Below are 15047 nucleotides of genomic sequence, written 5' to 3'. Positions count from 1 at the left end.
CAAGAATTAAGTCCAAATGGATTAAAGACCTTAACATCAGACCGGAAACTTTGAAACTGCTAGAGGAAAAAGTAGGGGAAACCCTTCAACATATTGGTCTTGGCAAAGACTTTCTGAATACAACCCCAATTGCTCAGGCAATAAAACCACAGATTAACCACTGGGACCTAATGAAATTACAAAGATTTTGCACCGCAAAGGACACAGTGAAAAAAGCAAAGAGGCAACCTACAGAATGGGAAAAAATCTTCGCCAGCTATATATCTGATAGAGGATTAATATCTAGGATATACAAAGAACTCAAAAAGTTAAATAATAAGGAATCAAACAAGCCAATCAAAAAATGGGCTATGGAGCTAAATAGAGAGTTCTCAAAGGAAGAAATACGAATGGCATATAAGCATCTTAAAAAATGTTCTACGTCACTAGTCATCAGGGAAATGCAGATTAAAACTACATTGAGATTCCATCTCACTCCTGTCAGAATGGCCACCATCATGAAAACAAATGATCATAAATGTTGGCGGGGATGTGGAAAAAAAGGAACCCTTCTGCACTGCTGGTGGGAATGCAATCTGGTCCAGCCATTGTGGAAAACAGTGTGGAGGTTCCTAAAGCAGCTAGAGATTGATCTACCATATGACCCAGCTATAGCGCTCCTAGGCATATATCCAAAGGACTCATCTCATTTCCTTAGAAGTACATGCTCAACCATGTTTATTGCTGCTCAATTTATAATAGCTGGGAAATGGAACCAGCCTGGATGTCCCTCAACAGATGAGTGGATAATGAAGATGTGGTACATTTATACAGTGGAGTTCTACTCAGCGGTAAAGAAAAATGAAGTTATGAAATTTGCAGAAAAATGGATGGACCTGGAAAGTATTATACTAAGTCAGGTAACCCAGGCCCAGAAAGCCAAGCGCCACATGTTCTCTCTCATATGTGGATCCTAGCTACAGATGACTGGGCTTCTGCGTGAAAATGAAAATACTTAGTAGCAGAGGCCAGTAAGTTGAAAAGGAGACATAAAGGGTGGAGAAAGGAAGGGAGGAGGCTACTTAATAGGTTGATATTGTATATATGTAATTACAATGATTGTAATGGGGAGGTAATATGATGGAGAATGGAATTTCAAACGGGAAAGTGTGGGGGTGGGGAGGGAGGGAATTACCATGGGATATATTTTATAATCATGGAAAATGTTAATAAAAATTAAAAAAAAAATGAGCCCAAATTAGACGGAAACTTTCTTGGCAAAGAATAATTATCTAGCCTAAATTATTGCGATCATCTTACTTATCATTTTTCTCCTTAGCGGGAACGACTTTAGCAACTTGTAGAGCATGTTCTTCATCATCATAGTCAGCAGCATTAGGAGATGGGGGACCATCAGCAGGAACAGAAAGAGGGGCAGGAACCTCAGCTTCCTCAGAAATAGCACGATCCAGAAGGGCAGCAAGAGGAGCAGGAGATTCAGGACCATCCTGAGCATTGGGACCATGAGAAACACGGGGAATCTCAAAAGTACTGCAACCATCAGAAGTTATGGGACCAACAGGAGTACTGGGCCCCTCAGAAGTATCAGGAACATCAGAGGGATCAGGATCATCAGAAGTGCCCAGACTGTAAGGAGTGTCTAGACCATCGGGAGTGTCCGGATCATGAGGATTATCTGAACCAACAGGAATATCCGCACCATCAGGAGTGTCTGGACCATCAGGAATGTCTGGACCATCAGGATTATGTAGACCATCAGAAGTGTCTGTACCATCAGGGCTGTCCGGACTATCAGCATTATCTGAAACAGTGGTCGTATCTGGACCATCACAAGTGTCCAGACCATCATGGGTGTCCAGACCCTCAAGAGGATCTGGACCACCAGAAGAGTCAGGACCGTAAGGAGAGTCCATTTCTGAAGTGGATGTCTCACGTGTTGGTATTCTCACCAATTCTCTCAATTGACTTTTTGTAATTGCACTTTTATTTCCTTTCTCCAAAGGATAGGCTCTTTCATTTCTGCAAGTTCATCATAGAAAACAATGTTTTGTAATAAGTCTACTCATCAAGGTTGCAAAACAATTAGGGAAAATTACACACATTTACCCTGTTTATACATTTTTCAAATTTAACACTTTCATTATTATTTATTGGTGGGGGAGGGGTCAGATAAGAAGACCACTAGACAGAGAACAGACAATCTCAGCCGCTGGGAACCAATACCAGATGCACCCTTGGTCTTGTGGGCATGCGCAACAGTGCATGCTTAACTCACTGCATCTGCATGTGAGACCCGGAGGGGAACAGGTTTTCTTAGGCTTCAAAGGCAAACACTTGACCGCTAAGCCATGTCTTCATTTAAAGTTATTGCTACTCATAACAAAAAGCACAAAGAATTACACATTTGTCTCTAGTGTTGTCTGAATGTTGTTAATTAAATAATTGAAGGCTAAACCTCCATTCCTGATACTTTCATGTCAGCACATCATTTGCATGTTGAATTCCATTAAGATACTGCTTTTGCATACTACTCCAGAAAACGCAGTCACCTGCAATTCCAGTCCGAATTAACTGACTAAACATGATCAGATACAGGGAGATGAATTAGATTTCAATGTGTTTTGCAAACTAGGTATGTTTTTGTTATATCAACCCTCTGTTCAACCCCATACTCATTTGTACCATTGTTTCTTTCCTCACCATGGCCTGCTTTCTATTTTCATGGATTTTTTATTTTGTTTTCTTTTCTTTGGCAAGGTTGGATCTTGCTCTCAGCTCTGGTTGACCTGTGATTCACTACGTACACTCTGGTTGTTCTCAAACTCACAGAGATCCTCCTAGGTCCCACTCCCATTTGCAGGAATCAAAGGCGTCCTGCACAACACCTAGGTAGCCAAATGGATTCTTTTGAGAACTTTTATCAACACCTCCAGATTCCATCTCATGGTCTTCAATCCACTCTGCTAAAAATTAAAGGGTAATATCTCCTTAGACATCTATCTACTGATGATAGGAAAAAAATAGGGTATAGGCACACACACACATGATAGGGTTGGATTTTGTGGCACACTCCGTTAATCCCATCAGTTTGGTGGTAGAGCTAGGAGGATGACTGTGAGTTTCAGGCCACCCTGAGACACCACATGGTGCATTCCAAGTCAGCCTGGGCTATAGAGAGACCTTACTTTGAAAAGCCACAACCAAACAGAAACAAACAAAAAATAACAAAAACTCAGTACAGGGAGTGTACCCTTTCATTTCTGCAGTAAGAACAACTAGGCATTTAAAAGTAGTAGAATTTGGAGTGCACAGATGGCTTAGCAGTTAAGGCCCTTGCATGCAGAGCCAAGGAATCCACTGGTTCAATTCCTCAGGACCCATGTAAGTCTGATTCACAAGGGGATGCATGCATGTGGAATTCGTCGGCAGAGGCTGGATGCCCTAGATCCCCCAATCTCAATCTCTCTGTGCTCGTGTCTCTCTCTCTCTCTTTCTCTCCCTCTCTCTCCCATATACATATATATACATATATATATATGACTCTTTCAATCTGTTTCAAATAAATAAACAAATCAATAAATAGAAAATGGTAGGATACTGTAATTATACCTTTTAATTATTCCTAGTCGTGGATTTATTTGTAACAAAATTTTAGGTTTCGCCACTTCTAGAATTACGTTCGTAGCTACATCATTCTCATTAATTTTAACTTACCTTAGGCATTTATATGAAAATGCTTGATCATTACGTTCCAATATGACAGTGGACTCTGTATCATGGAGAAAAGGAGAAGTAAATAATATATGAGTCATTTTTATGTGTGTGTAATATGCATTTTTAGCTTCCCTCATTCATATTCTACGGAAATGTCTACTGATGATGTTTGTATAATATGTAACATACATATACAGATAACTTGTTTTTTAAGTAGGGTCTCACTCTATCCCGGGCTAACCTGCAATTCACTGTTTTCTCAGGGTGGCCTTGAACTCAAAGTGATCCTCCTACCTCTGCATCCCAAGTGTGGGGACTAAAGGTGTGCAGCATGGTGCCCAGCTGTGTGTAATGTATTTTTAAAGCTCAGATAATTGAATAGATCACATCTTGGCTCTCACTGATCTTAGTCTAACAGAGAATGTTAGGCATAAAATGGTTATAAATTCAGGTAGATGCAGTAAGAAACAGATCGTTACACATTTGGGAGGTGTTTCAGAAGCTAAAGTAGCTTGTTCACAAAGCGTGCCGTCTTGGCTTTATTCCCTACCTCCATCATTAAGCCTGCTCCCTGTGTGCTGCACTTCACCTGACACGCGATGACCGTTCACTTCCACCAATGTGTCCATTTCTGCAGTAGATGTCTTAGGTGTTGATGTTCTCACCAATTCGTTAAATGGACGTTTTGTAATTTCCCGTTTGTTTACTTTCGCCAAAGGACAGGCACTTTCATTTCTGCAAGGTAGTCATACAGAATAATGTTGTCTATTAATTCTACACCACAACGTTACAAAACAATATGACAAAATTCCAAAAATGCCCCTTTCACATTACTTAAAATTTTAAGTTTTGTAATTTATAATTTGAGAGAGATGGAGAAAGGGACAGACAGAGAGAGAATGGGCAGACCAGTTTCTTGAGCCACTGTGACCATGCATCAAACGCCTGTGCCCCCTTGTGTGCATGTGTGACATTGCATGTTTGCATCACTGCACCTGGCTCCATGGGATCTCGAGATCTGAGCAGCATTTCTTACACTTCACAGGCAAGCCCCTTAACCGAAAAGCCATCTACGTGGTTATTAATTAGTCATCATAAAAAGGAGCCCAAATTAGAAAGAATCTTTCTTGGCAAAGAATAATTATCTAGCCTAAATTATTGCCATCATCTTACTTATCATTTTTCTCCTTAGTGGGAACGACTTTAGCAACTTGTAGAGCATGTTCTTCATCATCATAGTCAGCAGCATTAGGAGATGCGGGACCATCGGCAGGAACAGAAAGAGGGGCAGGAACATCAGCTTCCGCAGAAATAGCAGGATCCAGAAGGGCAGCAAGAGGAGCAGGAGATTCAGGACCATCCTGAGCATTGGGACCATGAGAAACACGGGGACTCTCAGAAGTACTGGAACCATCAGAAGTTATGGGACCAACAGGAGTACTGGGCCCCTCAGAAGCATCAGGAACATCAGAGGGATCAGGATCATCAGAAGTGCCCAGACTGTAAGGAGTGTCTGGACCATCGGGAGTGTCCGGATCATGAGGATTATCTGAACCAACAGGAATATCCGCACCATCAGGAGTGTCTGGACCATCAGGAATGTCTGGACCATCAGGATTATGTGGACCATCAGAAATGTCTGTACAATCAGGGGTGTCCGGACCATCAGGATGATCTGAAAGAGTGGTAGTATCTGGACCATCACATGTGTCCAGACCATCGTGGGTGTCCGGACCATCAAGAGTATCTGGGACACCAGAAGTGTCAGGACCGTAAGGAGAGTCCATTTCTGAAGCGGATGTCTCACGTGTTGGTATTCTCACCAATTCTCTCAATTGACTTTTTGTAATTGCACTTTTATTTCCTTTCTCCAAAGGATAGGCTCTTTCATTTCTGCAAGTTAATCGTAGAAAACAATGTATTTTAATAAGTCTACTCATCAAGGTTGCAAAATAATTAGGGAAAATTACACACATTTACCCTGTTTATATATTTTTCAAATTTAACCCTTTCATTATTATTTATTTGTTGGGGGGGGTCAGAGAAACAGACCACTAGACAGACAACAGACAATCTAGGGCTCTCAGCCACTGGGAACCAATGCCAGATGCACCCTTGGCCTTGTGGGCATGCGCAACAGTGCATGCTTAACTCACTGCATCTGCATGTAAGACCCGGAGGGGAACAGGTTTTCTTAGGCTTCAAAGGCAAACACTTGACCGCTAAGCCATGTCTTCATTTAAAGTTATTGCTACTCATTATGAAAAGCACAAAGAATGACACATTTCTCTCTAGTGTTGTCTGAATGTTGTTAATTACATAGTTGAAGGCTAAACCTCCATTCCTGATACTTTCATGTCAGCACATCATTTGCATGTTGAATTCCATTAAGATACTGCTTTTGCATACTACTCCACAATACTCAGTCACCTGCAATTCCAGTACGAATTAACTGACTAAACATGATCAGATACAGGGAGATGAATTAGATTTCAATGTGTTTTTCAAACTAGGTATGTTTTTGTTATATCAACCCTCTGTTCAACCCCATACTCTTTTGTACCATTGTTTCCTTGCCCCACCATGGCCTGCTTTCTATTTTCATGGATTTTTTATTTTGTTTTGTTTTGTTTGGCAAGGTTGGATCTCGCTCTCAGCTCTGGTTGACCTGTGATTCACCACAGTACACTCTGGTTGTACTCAAACTCACAGAGATCCTCCTAGGTCCCACTCCCATTTGCAGGAATCAAAGGCGTCCTGCACAACACCTAGGTAGCCAAATGGATTCTTTTGAGAACTTTTATCAACACCTCCAGATTCCATCTCATGGTCTTCAATCCACTCTGATAAAAACTAAGGGTAATATCTCCTGAGACTCTATCTACTGATGATAGGAAAAAAATACGGTATATGCACACACACACACACACAGAAAAGGTTGGATTTGTGGCATACTCCTTTAATCCCAGCAGTTTGGAGGTAGAGCGAGGAGGATGACTGTGAGTTTCAGGCCACCCTGAGACACCACATGGTGCATTCCAAGTCAGCCTGGGCTATAGAGAAACCTTACTTTGAAAAGCCACAACCAAACAGAAACAAACAAAAAATAACATAAACTCAATACAGGGCATGTACCCTTTCATTTCTGCAGTAAGAACAAGTAGGCATTTAAAAGTAGGAGAATTTGAGGTGCACAGATGGCTTAGCAGTTAAAGCACTTGCATGCAAAGCCAAGGAATCCACAGGTTCAATTCCTCAGGACCCATGTAAGTCTGATTCACAAGGGGACGCATGCATGTGGAAATCATCGGCAGAGGCTGGAGGCCCTAGATCCCCCAATCTCAATATCTCTATGCACGTGTCTCTCTCTCTCTTTCTTTCTCTCCCTCTCTCTCTATATATACATATATATACATATATATATATGACTCTTTCAATGTGTTTCAAACAAATAAACCAATCAATGAATAGAAAACGGTAGGATACTGTAATTATACCTTTTAATTATTCCTAGTTGTGGATTTATTTGTAACAAAATTTTAGGTTTCGCCACTTCTAGAATTACGTTCGTAGCTACATCATTGATGATTAATTTTAACTTACCTCTGGCATTTGTATGAAAATGCTTGATCATTACGTTCCAATCTGACAGTGGACTCTGTATCATGGAGAAAAGGAGAAGTAAATAATATATGAGTCATTTTTATGTGTGTGTAATATGCATTTTTAGCTTCCCTCATTCATATTCTGAGGAAATGTCTACTGACGATGTTTGTATAATGTGTAACATACATATACAGATAATTTGATTTTTACGTAGGGTCTCACTCTAGCCCAGGATAACCTGCAATTCACTGTTTTCTCAGGGTGGCCTTGAACTCAAAGTGATCCTCCTACCTCTGCATGCCAAGTGTGGGGACTAAAGGTGTGCAGCATGGTGCCTAGCTGTGTGTAATGCATTTTTAAAGCTCAGATAATTGAATAGATCACATCTTGGCTCTCATTGATCTTAGTCTAACAGAGAATGTTAGGCAGAAAATGGTTATAAATTCAGGTAGATGCAGTAAGAAACAGATCGTTACAGATTTGGGAGGTGTTTCAGAAGCTAAAGTACCTTGTTCACAAAGCGTGCCATCTTGGATTGACTCCCTAGCTCCATCATTAAGCCTGCTCCCTGTGTGCTGGACTTCACCTGACACGCGATGAACGTTCACTTCCACCAATGTGTCCATTTCTGCAGTAGATGTCTTAGGTGTTGATGTTCTCACCAATTCGTTCAATGGACTTTTTGTAATTGTACGTTTGTTTACTTTCTCCAAAGGACAGGCACTTTCATTTCTGCAAGGTAGTCATACAGAATAATGTTGTCTATTAATTCTACACCTCAACGTTACAAAACAATATGACAAAATTCCAAAAATGCCCCTTTCACATTTCGTAAAGTTTTAAGTTTTGTAATTTATAATTTGAGAGAGATGGAGAAAGGGACAGACAGAGAGAGAATGGGCAGACCAGTTTCTTGAGCCACTGTGACCATGCATCAAACGCCTGTGCCCCCTTGTGTGCATGTGTGACATTGCATGTTTGCATCACTGCACCTGGCTCCATGGGATCTCGAGATCTGAGCAGGATTTCTTATGCTTCACAGGCAAGTACCTTAACCGAAAAGCCATCTCCGTGGTTATTAATTAGTCATCATAAACATGAGCCCAAATTAGAAAGAATCTTTCTTGGCAAAGAATAATTATCTAGCCTAAATTGTTGCCATCATCTTACTTATCATTTTTCTCCTTAGTAGGAACGACTTTAGCAACTTGTAGAGCATGTTCTTCATCATCATAGTCAGCAGCGTTAGGAGATGCGGGACCATCGGCAGGAACAGAAAGAGGGGCAGGAACCTCAGCTTCCTCAGAAATAGCACGATCCAGAAGGGCAGCAAGAGGAGCAGGAGATTCAGGACCATCCTGAGCATTGGGACCATGAGAAACACGGGGACTCTCAGAAGTACTGGAACCATCAGAAGTTATGGGACCAACAGGAGTACTAGGCCCCTCAGAAGTATCAGGAACATCAGAGGGATCAGGATCATCAGAAGTGCCCAGACTGTAAGGAGTGTCTGGACCATCGGGAGTGTCCGGATCATGCGGATTATCTGAACCAAGCGGAATATCCAGACCATCAGGAGTGTCCGGATCATCAGGAATATCTGGACCATCAGGATTATGTGGACCATCAGAAACGTCTGTACCATCAGGGGTGTCCGGACCATCAGGATGATCTGAAACAGTGGTAGTATCTGGACCATCACAAGTGTCCAGACCATCGTGGGTGTCCGGACCATCAAGAGGATCTGGGACACCAGAAGTGTCAGGACCGTAAGGAGAGTCCATTTCTGAAGTGGATGTCTCACGTGTTGGTATTCTCACCAATTCTCTCAATTGACTTTTTGTAATTGCACTTTTATTTCCTTTCTCCAAAGGATAGGCTCTTTCATTTCTGCAAGTTAATCGTAGAAAACAATGTTTTGTAATAAGTCTACTCATCAAGGTTGCAAAACAATTAGGGAAAATTACACACATGTACCCTGTATATATATATTTCAAATTTAACACTTTCATTATTATTTATTTTTTGGGAGGTCAGAAAAAAAGACCACTATACAGCAAACAGACAATCCAGGTTTCTCAGCCCCTGGGAACCAATGCCAGATGCACCCTTCGCCTTGTGTGCATGCGCATCAGTGCATGCTTGACTCACTGCATCTGCATGTGAGGCCTGGAGGTGAACAGGTTTTCTTAGGTATCAAAGGCAAACACTTAACAGCTAAGCCATGTCTTCATTTAAAGTTATTGCTACTCATTACAAAAAGCTACAACACCCAGGTAGGCAAAAGGATTCTTTGGAGAACGTTTATCAACACCTCCAGATTCCATCTTATGGTCTCCAATCTACTTGAACAAAGACTAAAGGGTAAAATCTCTTTAGACATCCATCTACTGATGATATGACAGAAATTGAGTATACACACACATATGGAATTTTATCCAACTCTAAAGACAATGAAATTATTAATTATATAGGAAATGGGTGGATAGAAGTGGAAAATATTATACTAACGGAGTACCCCAGGGTCACAAAAAGAAAACTGCATGATTTTCCTAACATGTTGATCCTGCCTTTCATGTGTATACAGATGCAGTAAGGAATTATGTCCATAGGCATGGGCATGAAACTGGCTGGATCTAGATTTCTAACACTTGGAAATAAAATGTCAGTTCAATTAGAACACAAATTTCTTTCTCTACTGCATCATGTCCAAAGCTTGCAATCATTTCTCAAAAGAATGATGTAAAAAGAAATCTCTCCGTTGTCCAGTGCCCTTCACTTCTAACTAGTTCTTGAATCCGTTGATGGGGAAACATTGTCAAAGGTGTTAGGTGTCAATATCCACTACAGCCAAACTTCCATCATCACTGCTCCTGCTCGTCAGTGTGCCTGGGGTCCATCTTCCTGCACCGCTCAGCAATGGGATGGAGCTGAGCACCCTCCTACTTTGAATGAAGAGGACATGAATCTGCACAATTTCCAGAGAAACTGAGCAGTTTACAATTCCTGTTGAGGGAAAGGAATAATCGGTGGTCTTACCTTCTCCCAGTTCGGTGTAGATCACCGGACACGTGACTACCGTCAACTTGCGGTTCGGGCACAGTCCCCATTTCAAAAGGAGACCCCGCGCTGGTTGATGCAGACACGGATTCGCTTGTAGTGAATTTGCTATTTTCACTTTTCTTTTCTTCTGCCAGAGGGCAGGGGGCTCCATTCCTTTAAAAGATTCATGAAAGTCAATGTTTTCTACTGTTTCTTCTAAGAAGATTACAAAACAATAGGGGAAAATTCCACTCCTCCACTGATTGTTTTTTCAACCGTTTTCATTTGTTCTAGAGAGACAGAGCATGTGGCAGGTAGGAGAGACGGGGTGAGGCGCGCACTCCAACCACTGCGAATGACCTCCAGATGCAAGTGCCACCTTCTGCCGCAGGCTCACATGGCTCCTGGGAATTGTGCCTGTGCCATTTGGATTTGAAGGCAAGCGCCTTATTGGCTTAGTCATCTCTCCTAGACCTACTTATCTTTAAATGAATTTTTAACATGAGAATTACCAGGAAATGGCAAGGAAAGATATATTCTCTGATCATAAAATGGACACAGGTACAATTGATACTATGTGGTACACGAGGCTTATGCGAGAAGTTGTAACTGAGCTCAAGGACGTCTTTACATGGACAACAATGTAAACAAGGGGATGAACAATGAGGGGCATCAACCATGGAGATAAGAGACACCCGACACATGGTGCCTATGATGTCTAGATACTTCAATGGAAAAGAAAACAGATGAATGCAAACAGAGACGATGTCATATTACTTGTGAATGCTACCCTCACAGGATCGACCTCACTGAATATAACAAATGACGCAGTGACGGGAGTGATGCATTAGCGATTTACACCATATTTTGGTTTTCTTGTCAAATGTAACAATGTTCAATATAAATGATGTGAAATGTAGCATGGAGTTGGGTTTTGTGGCACACTCCTTTAATCCCAGCAGTTGGGAGGCAGAGATAGGATAATTACTGTGAGTTTCAGGGCACCCTGAGACCTCAAATGATGCATTCCAGGTCAGCCTGGGCTATAGAGAAACCTTACTTTGAAAAGCCAAAACCAACCAGAAACAAATGAAAAAACACCATCAACTCAGTACTGGGAGTGTACCCTTTTATTTCTGCAGTAAGAACAACTTAGGGATTTAAAAGTAGTATAACGCGAAGTGCACAGATGGCTGAGCAGTTAAGGCACCTGCATGCAAAGCCAAACAATCCACAGGTTCTATTCCTCAGGACCCATGTAAGGCTGATTCACAAGGGGACATATGCATCTGGAAATCAGCTTCAGTGGCTGGAGGCCCTAGCACCCCTAATCATACTTTCTCTCTGTCCCTCTCTCTGTGTATGTACATATACATATGTACATATGTGTGTGTGTGTGTGTGTGTGTGTATATATATATATATATACATATATATATATATATATTTATTTATATATATATATATATATATCTGACTCTTTCACTCTTCTTCAAATAAATAAAACAAATCAAGAAATAAATAACAGTAGGATACTGTAATTATACCTTTTAATTATTCCTACTTTTGGATTTCTTTGTAACAATACTTTAGGTTTTGCCATTTCTAGAATTACTTTTGTAACTACATCATTGTCATTAATTTTAACTTACATTAGGCATTTGTATGAAAATGCTTGATCATTACGTTCCATTCTGATGGTGGAATCTGCATCATGGAGAAAAGGAGAAGGAAATAATATATGAGTCATTTTTATGTGTGTGTAATGTGCATTTTTAGCTTCCCTCATTCATATTCTGAGGAAATGTCTACTGATGATGTTTGTATAATGTGTAATATACGCAGGTTTCTTTTTTGAAGTAGGGTCTCACTCTAGCCCAGGCTGACCTGAATTCACTATATTCTCAGGGAGGCCTTGACCTCAAAGTGATCCTCCTACATCTGCCTCCCAAGTTCAGGGACTAAAGGTGTGTAGCATGGTTCTTGGCTGTGTGTAACATATTTTTAAAGCAATCCTAAGTGAATAGATGACACCATTTATCTTACTTTAACAGAGAATCCTAGGTAAATAATGATTATAAAATCAGGTAGATACAGTAAGAAACAGATTGCGACAGGTTTGGGAGATGTGTCAGAAGCTAAAGAAGCTTGCTCAGAAAGCCTACCCTCCTGGCTGGATTCCCTAGCTCCCTCGTTAAGCCTGCTCCCTGTGTGCTGGACTTCACCTGACACGCGATGAACGTTCATTTCCATCAATGTGTCCATTTCTGCAGTAGATGTCTTAGGTGTTGATGTTCTCACCAATTCGTTCAATGGACTTTTTGTAATTTCACGTTTGTTTACTTTCTCCAAAGGACAGGCACTTTCATTTCTGCAATGTAGTCATACAGAATAATGTTGTCTATTAATTCTACACCTCAAGCTTACAAAACAATATGACAAAATTCCAAAAATGCCCCTTTTCACATTTCTTAAAATTTTAACAGTTTTGTAATTTATAATTTGACAGAGATGGAGAAAGGGACAGACAGAGAGAATGGGCAGACCAGTTTCTTGAGCCACTGTGACCATGCATCAAATGCCTGTGCCTCCTTGTGTGCATGTGTGACATTGCATGTTTGCACCATTGCTCCTGGCTACATGGGATGTCGAGATCAGAGCAGGATTTCTGATACTTCACAGGCAAGTCCCTTAACCGCAAAGCCATCTACATGGTTATGAATTAGTCATCATAAAAATGAGCCCATATTAGAATGAATTTTCTTGGCAAAGAATAATTATCTAAATTATTGCCATCATCTTACTTATCATTTTTCTCCTTAGTGGGAACGACTTTAACAACTTGTAGAGCATGTTCTTCATCATCATAGTCAGCAGCATTAGGAGATTCGGGACCATCGGCAGGAACAGAAGGAGGGGCAGGAACATCAGCTTCCTCAGAAATAGCAGGATCCAGAAGGGCAGCAAGAGGAGCAGGAGATTCAGGACCATCCTGAGTATTGGGAACATGAGAAACTCGGGGATTCTCAGAAGTACTGCAACCATCAGACGTTATGGGACCAACAGGAGTACTGGGCCCCTCAGAAGTATCAGGAACATCAGAGGTGTCAGGATCATCAGAAGTGCCCAGACTGTAAGGAGTGTCTGGACCATCGGGAGTGTCCGGATCATGAGGATTATCTGAACCAACAGGAATATCTGGACCATCAGGAGTGTCCGGACCCTCAGGAATGTCTGGACCATCAGGATTATGTGGACCATCAGAAGTGTCTGTACCATCAGGGGTGTCCAGACCATCAGGATGATCTGAAACAGTGGTAGTATCTGGACCATCACAAGTGTCCAGACCATCGTGGGTGTCCGGACCATCAAGAGTATCTGGGACACCAGAAGTGTCAGGACCGTAAGGAGAGTCCATTTCTGAAGTGGATGTCTCACGTGTTGGTATTCTCACCAATTCTCTCAATTGACTTTTTGTAATTGCACTTTTATTTCCTTTCTCCAAAGGATAGGCTCTTTCATTTCTGCAAGTTCATCGTAGAAAACAATGTTTTGTAATAAGTCTACTCATCAAGGTTGCAAAACAATTAGGGAAAATTACACACATGTACCCTGTATATATATTTTTCAAATTTAACACTTTCATTATTATTTATTTTTTGGGGGGTCAGATAAAAAGACCACTATACAATAAACAGACTATCCAGGGCTCTCAGCCCCTGGGAACCAATGCCAGATGCACCCTTCACCTTGTGTGCATGCGCAACAGTGTATGCTTGACTCACTGCATCTGCATGTGAGGCCTGGAGGTGAACAGGTTTTCTTAGGTATCAAAGGCAAACACTTAACATCTAAGCCATGTCTTCATTTAAAGTTATTGCTACTCATTACAAAAAGCACAATGAATGACACATTTGTCTCTAGTGTCTGAATGTTAATTACGTAATTTAAGTCAAAAACCCTGATTCCTGATACTTTCATGTCAACACATCATTTGCATGTTGAATTCCATTAAGATCCTGCTTTTGTAAACTACTCCACAATTATCAGTGACCTGCAATTTCAGTCGGAATTGACTGACTAAACATGATCAGATACAGTGAAATGTAGATTTCAATGTGTTTTTAGAACTAGATATGTTTTTGTTACCTCCACCCTCTGTTCAACCCCACACTCATTTCCACCACTGTGTCTTTGCTCCACCATGGCCTGCTTTCTACTTTCATGGATGTTATGTTTTGTTTTGCAAGGTTGCGTCTTGCTGTCAGCCCAGGTTGACCTGTGATTCACTATGTACTCTGTGGCTGTACTCAAAATCACAGCGATCCTCCTAACTCCCACTCCCACGACGGCGTGCTCTACAACACCCAGCTAGGCAAAAGGATTCTTTGGAGAACGTTTATCAACACCTCCAGATTCCATTTTATGGTCTCCAATCTACTTGAACAAAGACTAAAGGGTAAAGTCTCTTTAGACATCCATCTACTGATGATAGGACAGAAATTGAGTATACACACACATATGGAATTTTATCCAACTCTAAAGACAATGAAATTATTAATTATATAGGAAATGGGTGGATAGAAGTGGAAAATATTATACTAACGGAGTACCCCAGGGTCACAAAAAGAAAACTGCATGATTTTCCTAACATGTTGATCCTGCCTTTCATGTGTATACAGATGC

The 15047-nt window shown here is 41.1% G+C and overlaps 1 protein-coding gene across 1 annotated transcript in view; it reads right to left on the bottom strand.

Annotated features, from left to right (window-relative positions):
• LOC123453702 overlaps positions 1-13779 on the bottom strand; it is a 38596-nt gene extending 24817 nt beyond the window's left edge. The window contains exons 1-8 of the mRNA XM_045131327.1: positions 13166-13779; positions 12587-12732; positions 12014-12068; positions 10360-10536; positions 8491-9210; positions 7829-8052; positions 7318-7372; positions 4888-5607 (exon numbers count right to left, since the gene is read on the bottom strand). Of these exons, the coding sequence (XP_044987262.1) occupies positions 4888-5607; positions 7318-7372; positions 7829-8052; positions 8491-9210; positions 10360-10536; positions 12014-12068; positions 12587-12732; positions 13166-13779 (2711 nt within the window). The remainder of the gene's footprint in view (positions 1-4887; positions 5608-7317; positions 7373-7828; positions 8053-8490; positions 9211-10359; positions 10537-12013; positions 12069-12586; positions 12733-13165) is intronic.
• Between the last annotated feature and the right edge of the window lie 1268 nt (positions 13780-15047).

This window comes from Jaculus jaculus, chromosome 12 (genome assembly GCF_020740685.1).
Source record: "Jaculus jaculus isolate mJacJac1 chromosome 12, mJacJac1.mat.Y.cur, whole genome shotgun sequence".
Classification (NCBI taxonomy): domain Eukaryota; kingdom Metazoa; phylum Chordata; class Mammalia; order Rodentia; family Dipodidae; genus Jaculus; species Jaculus jaculus.
This window is presented reverse-complemented; position numbering and strand designations above follow the sequence as displayed.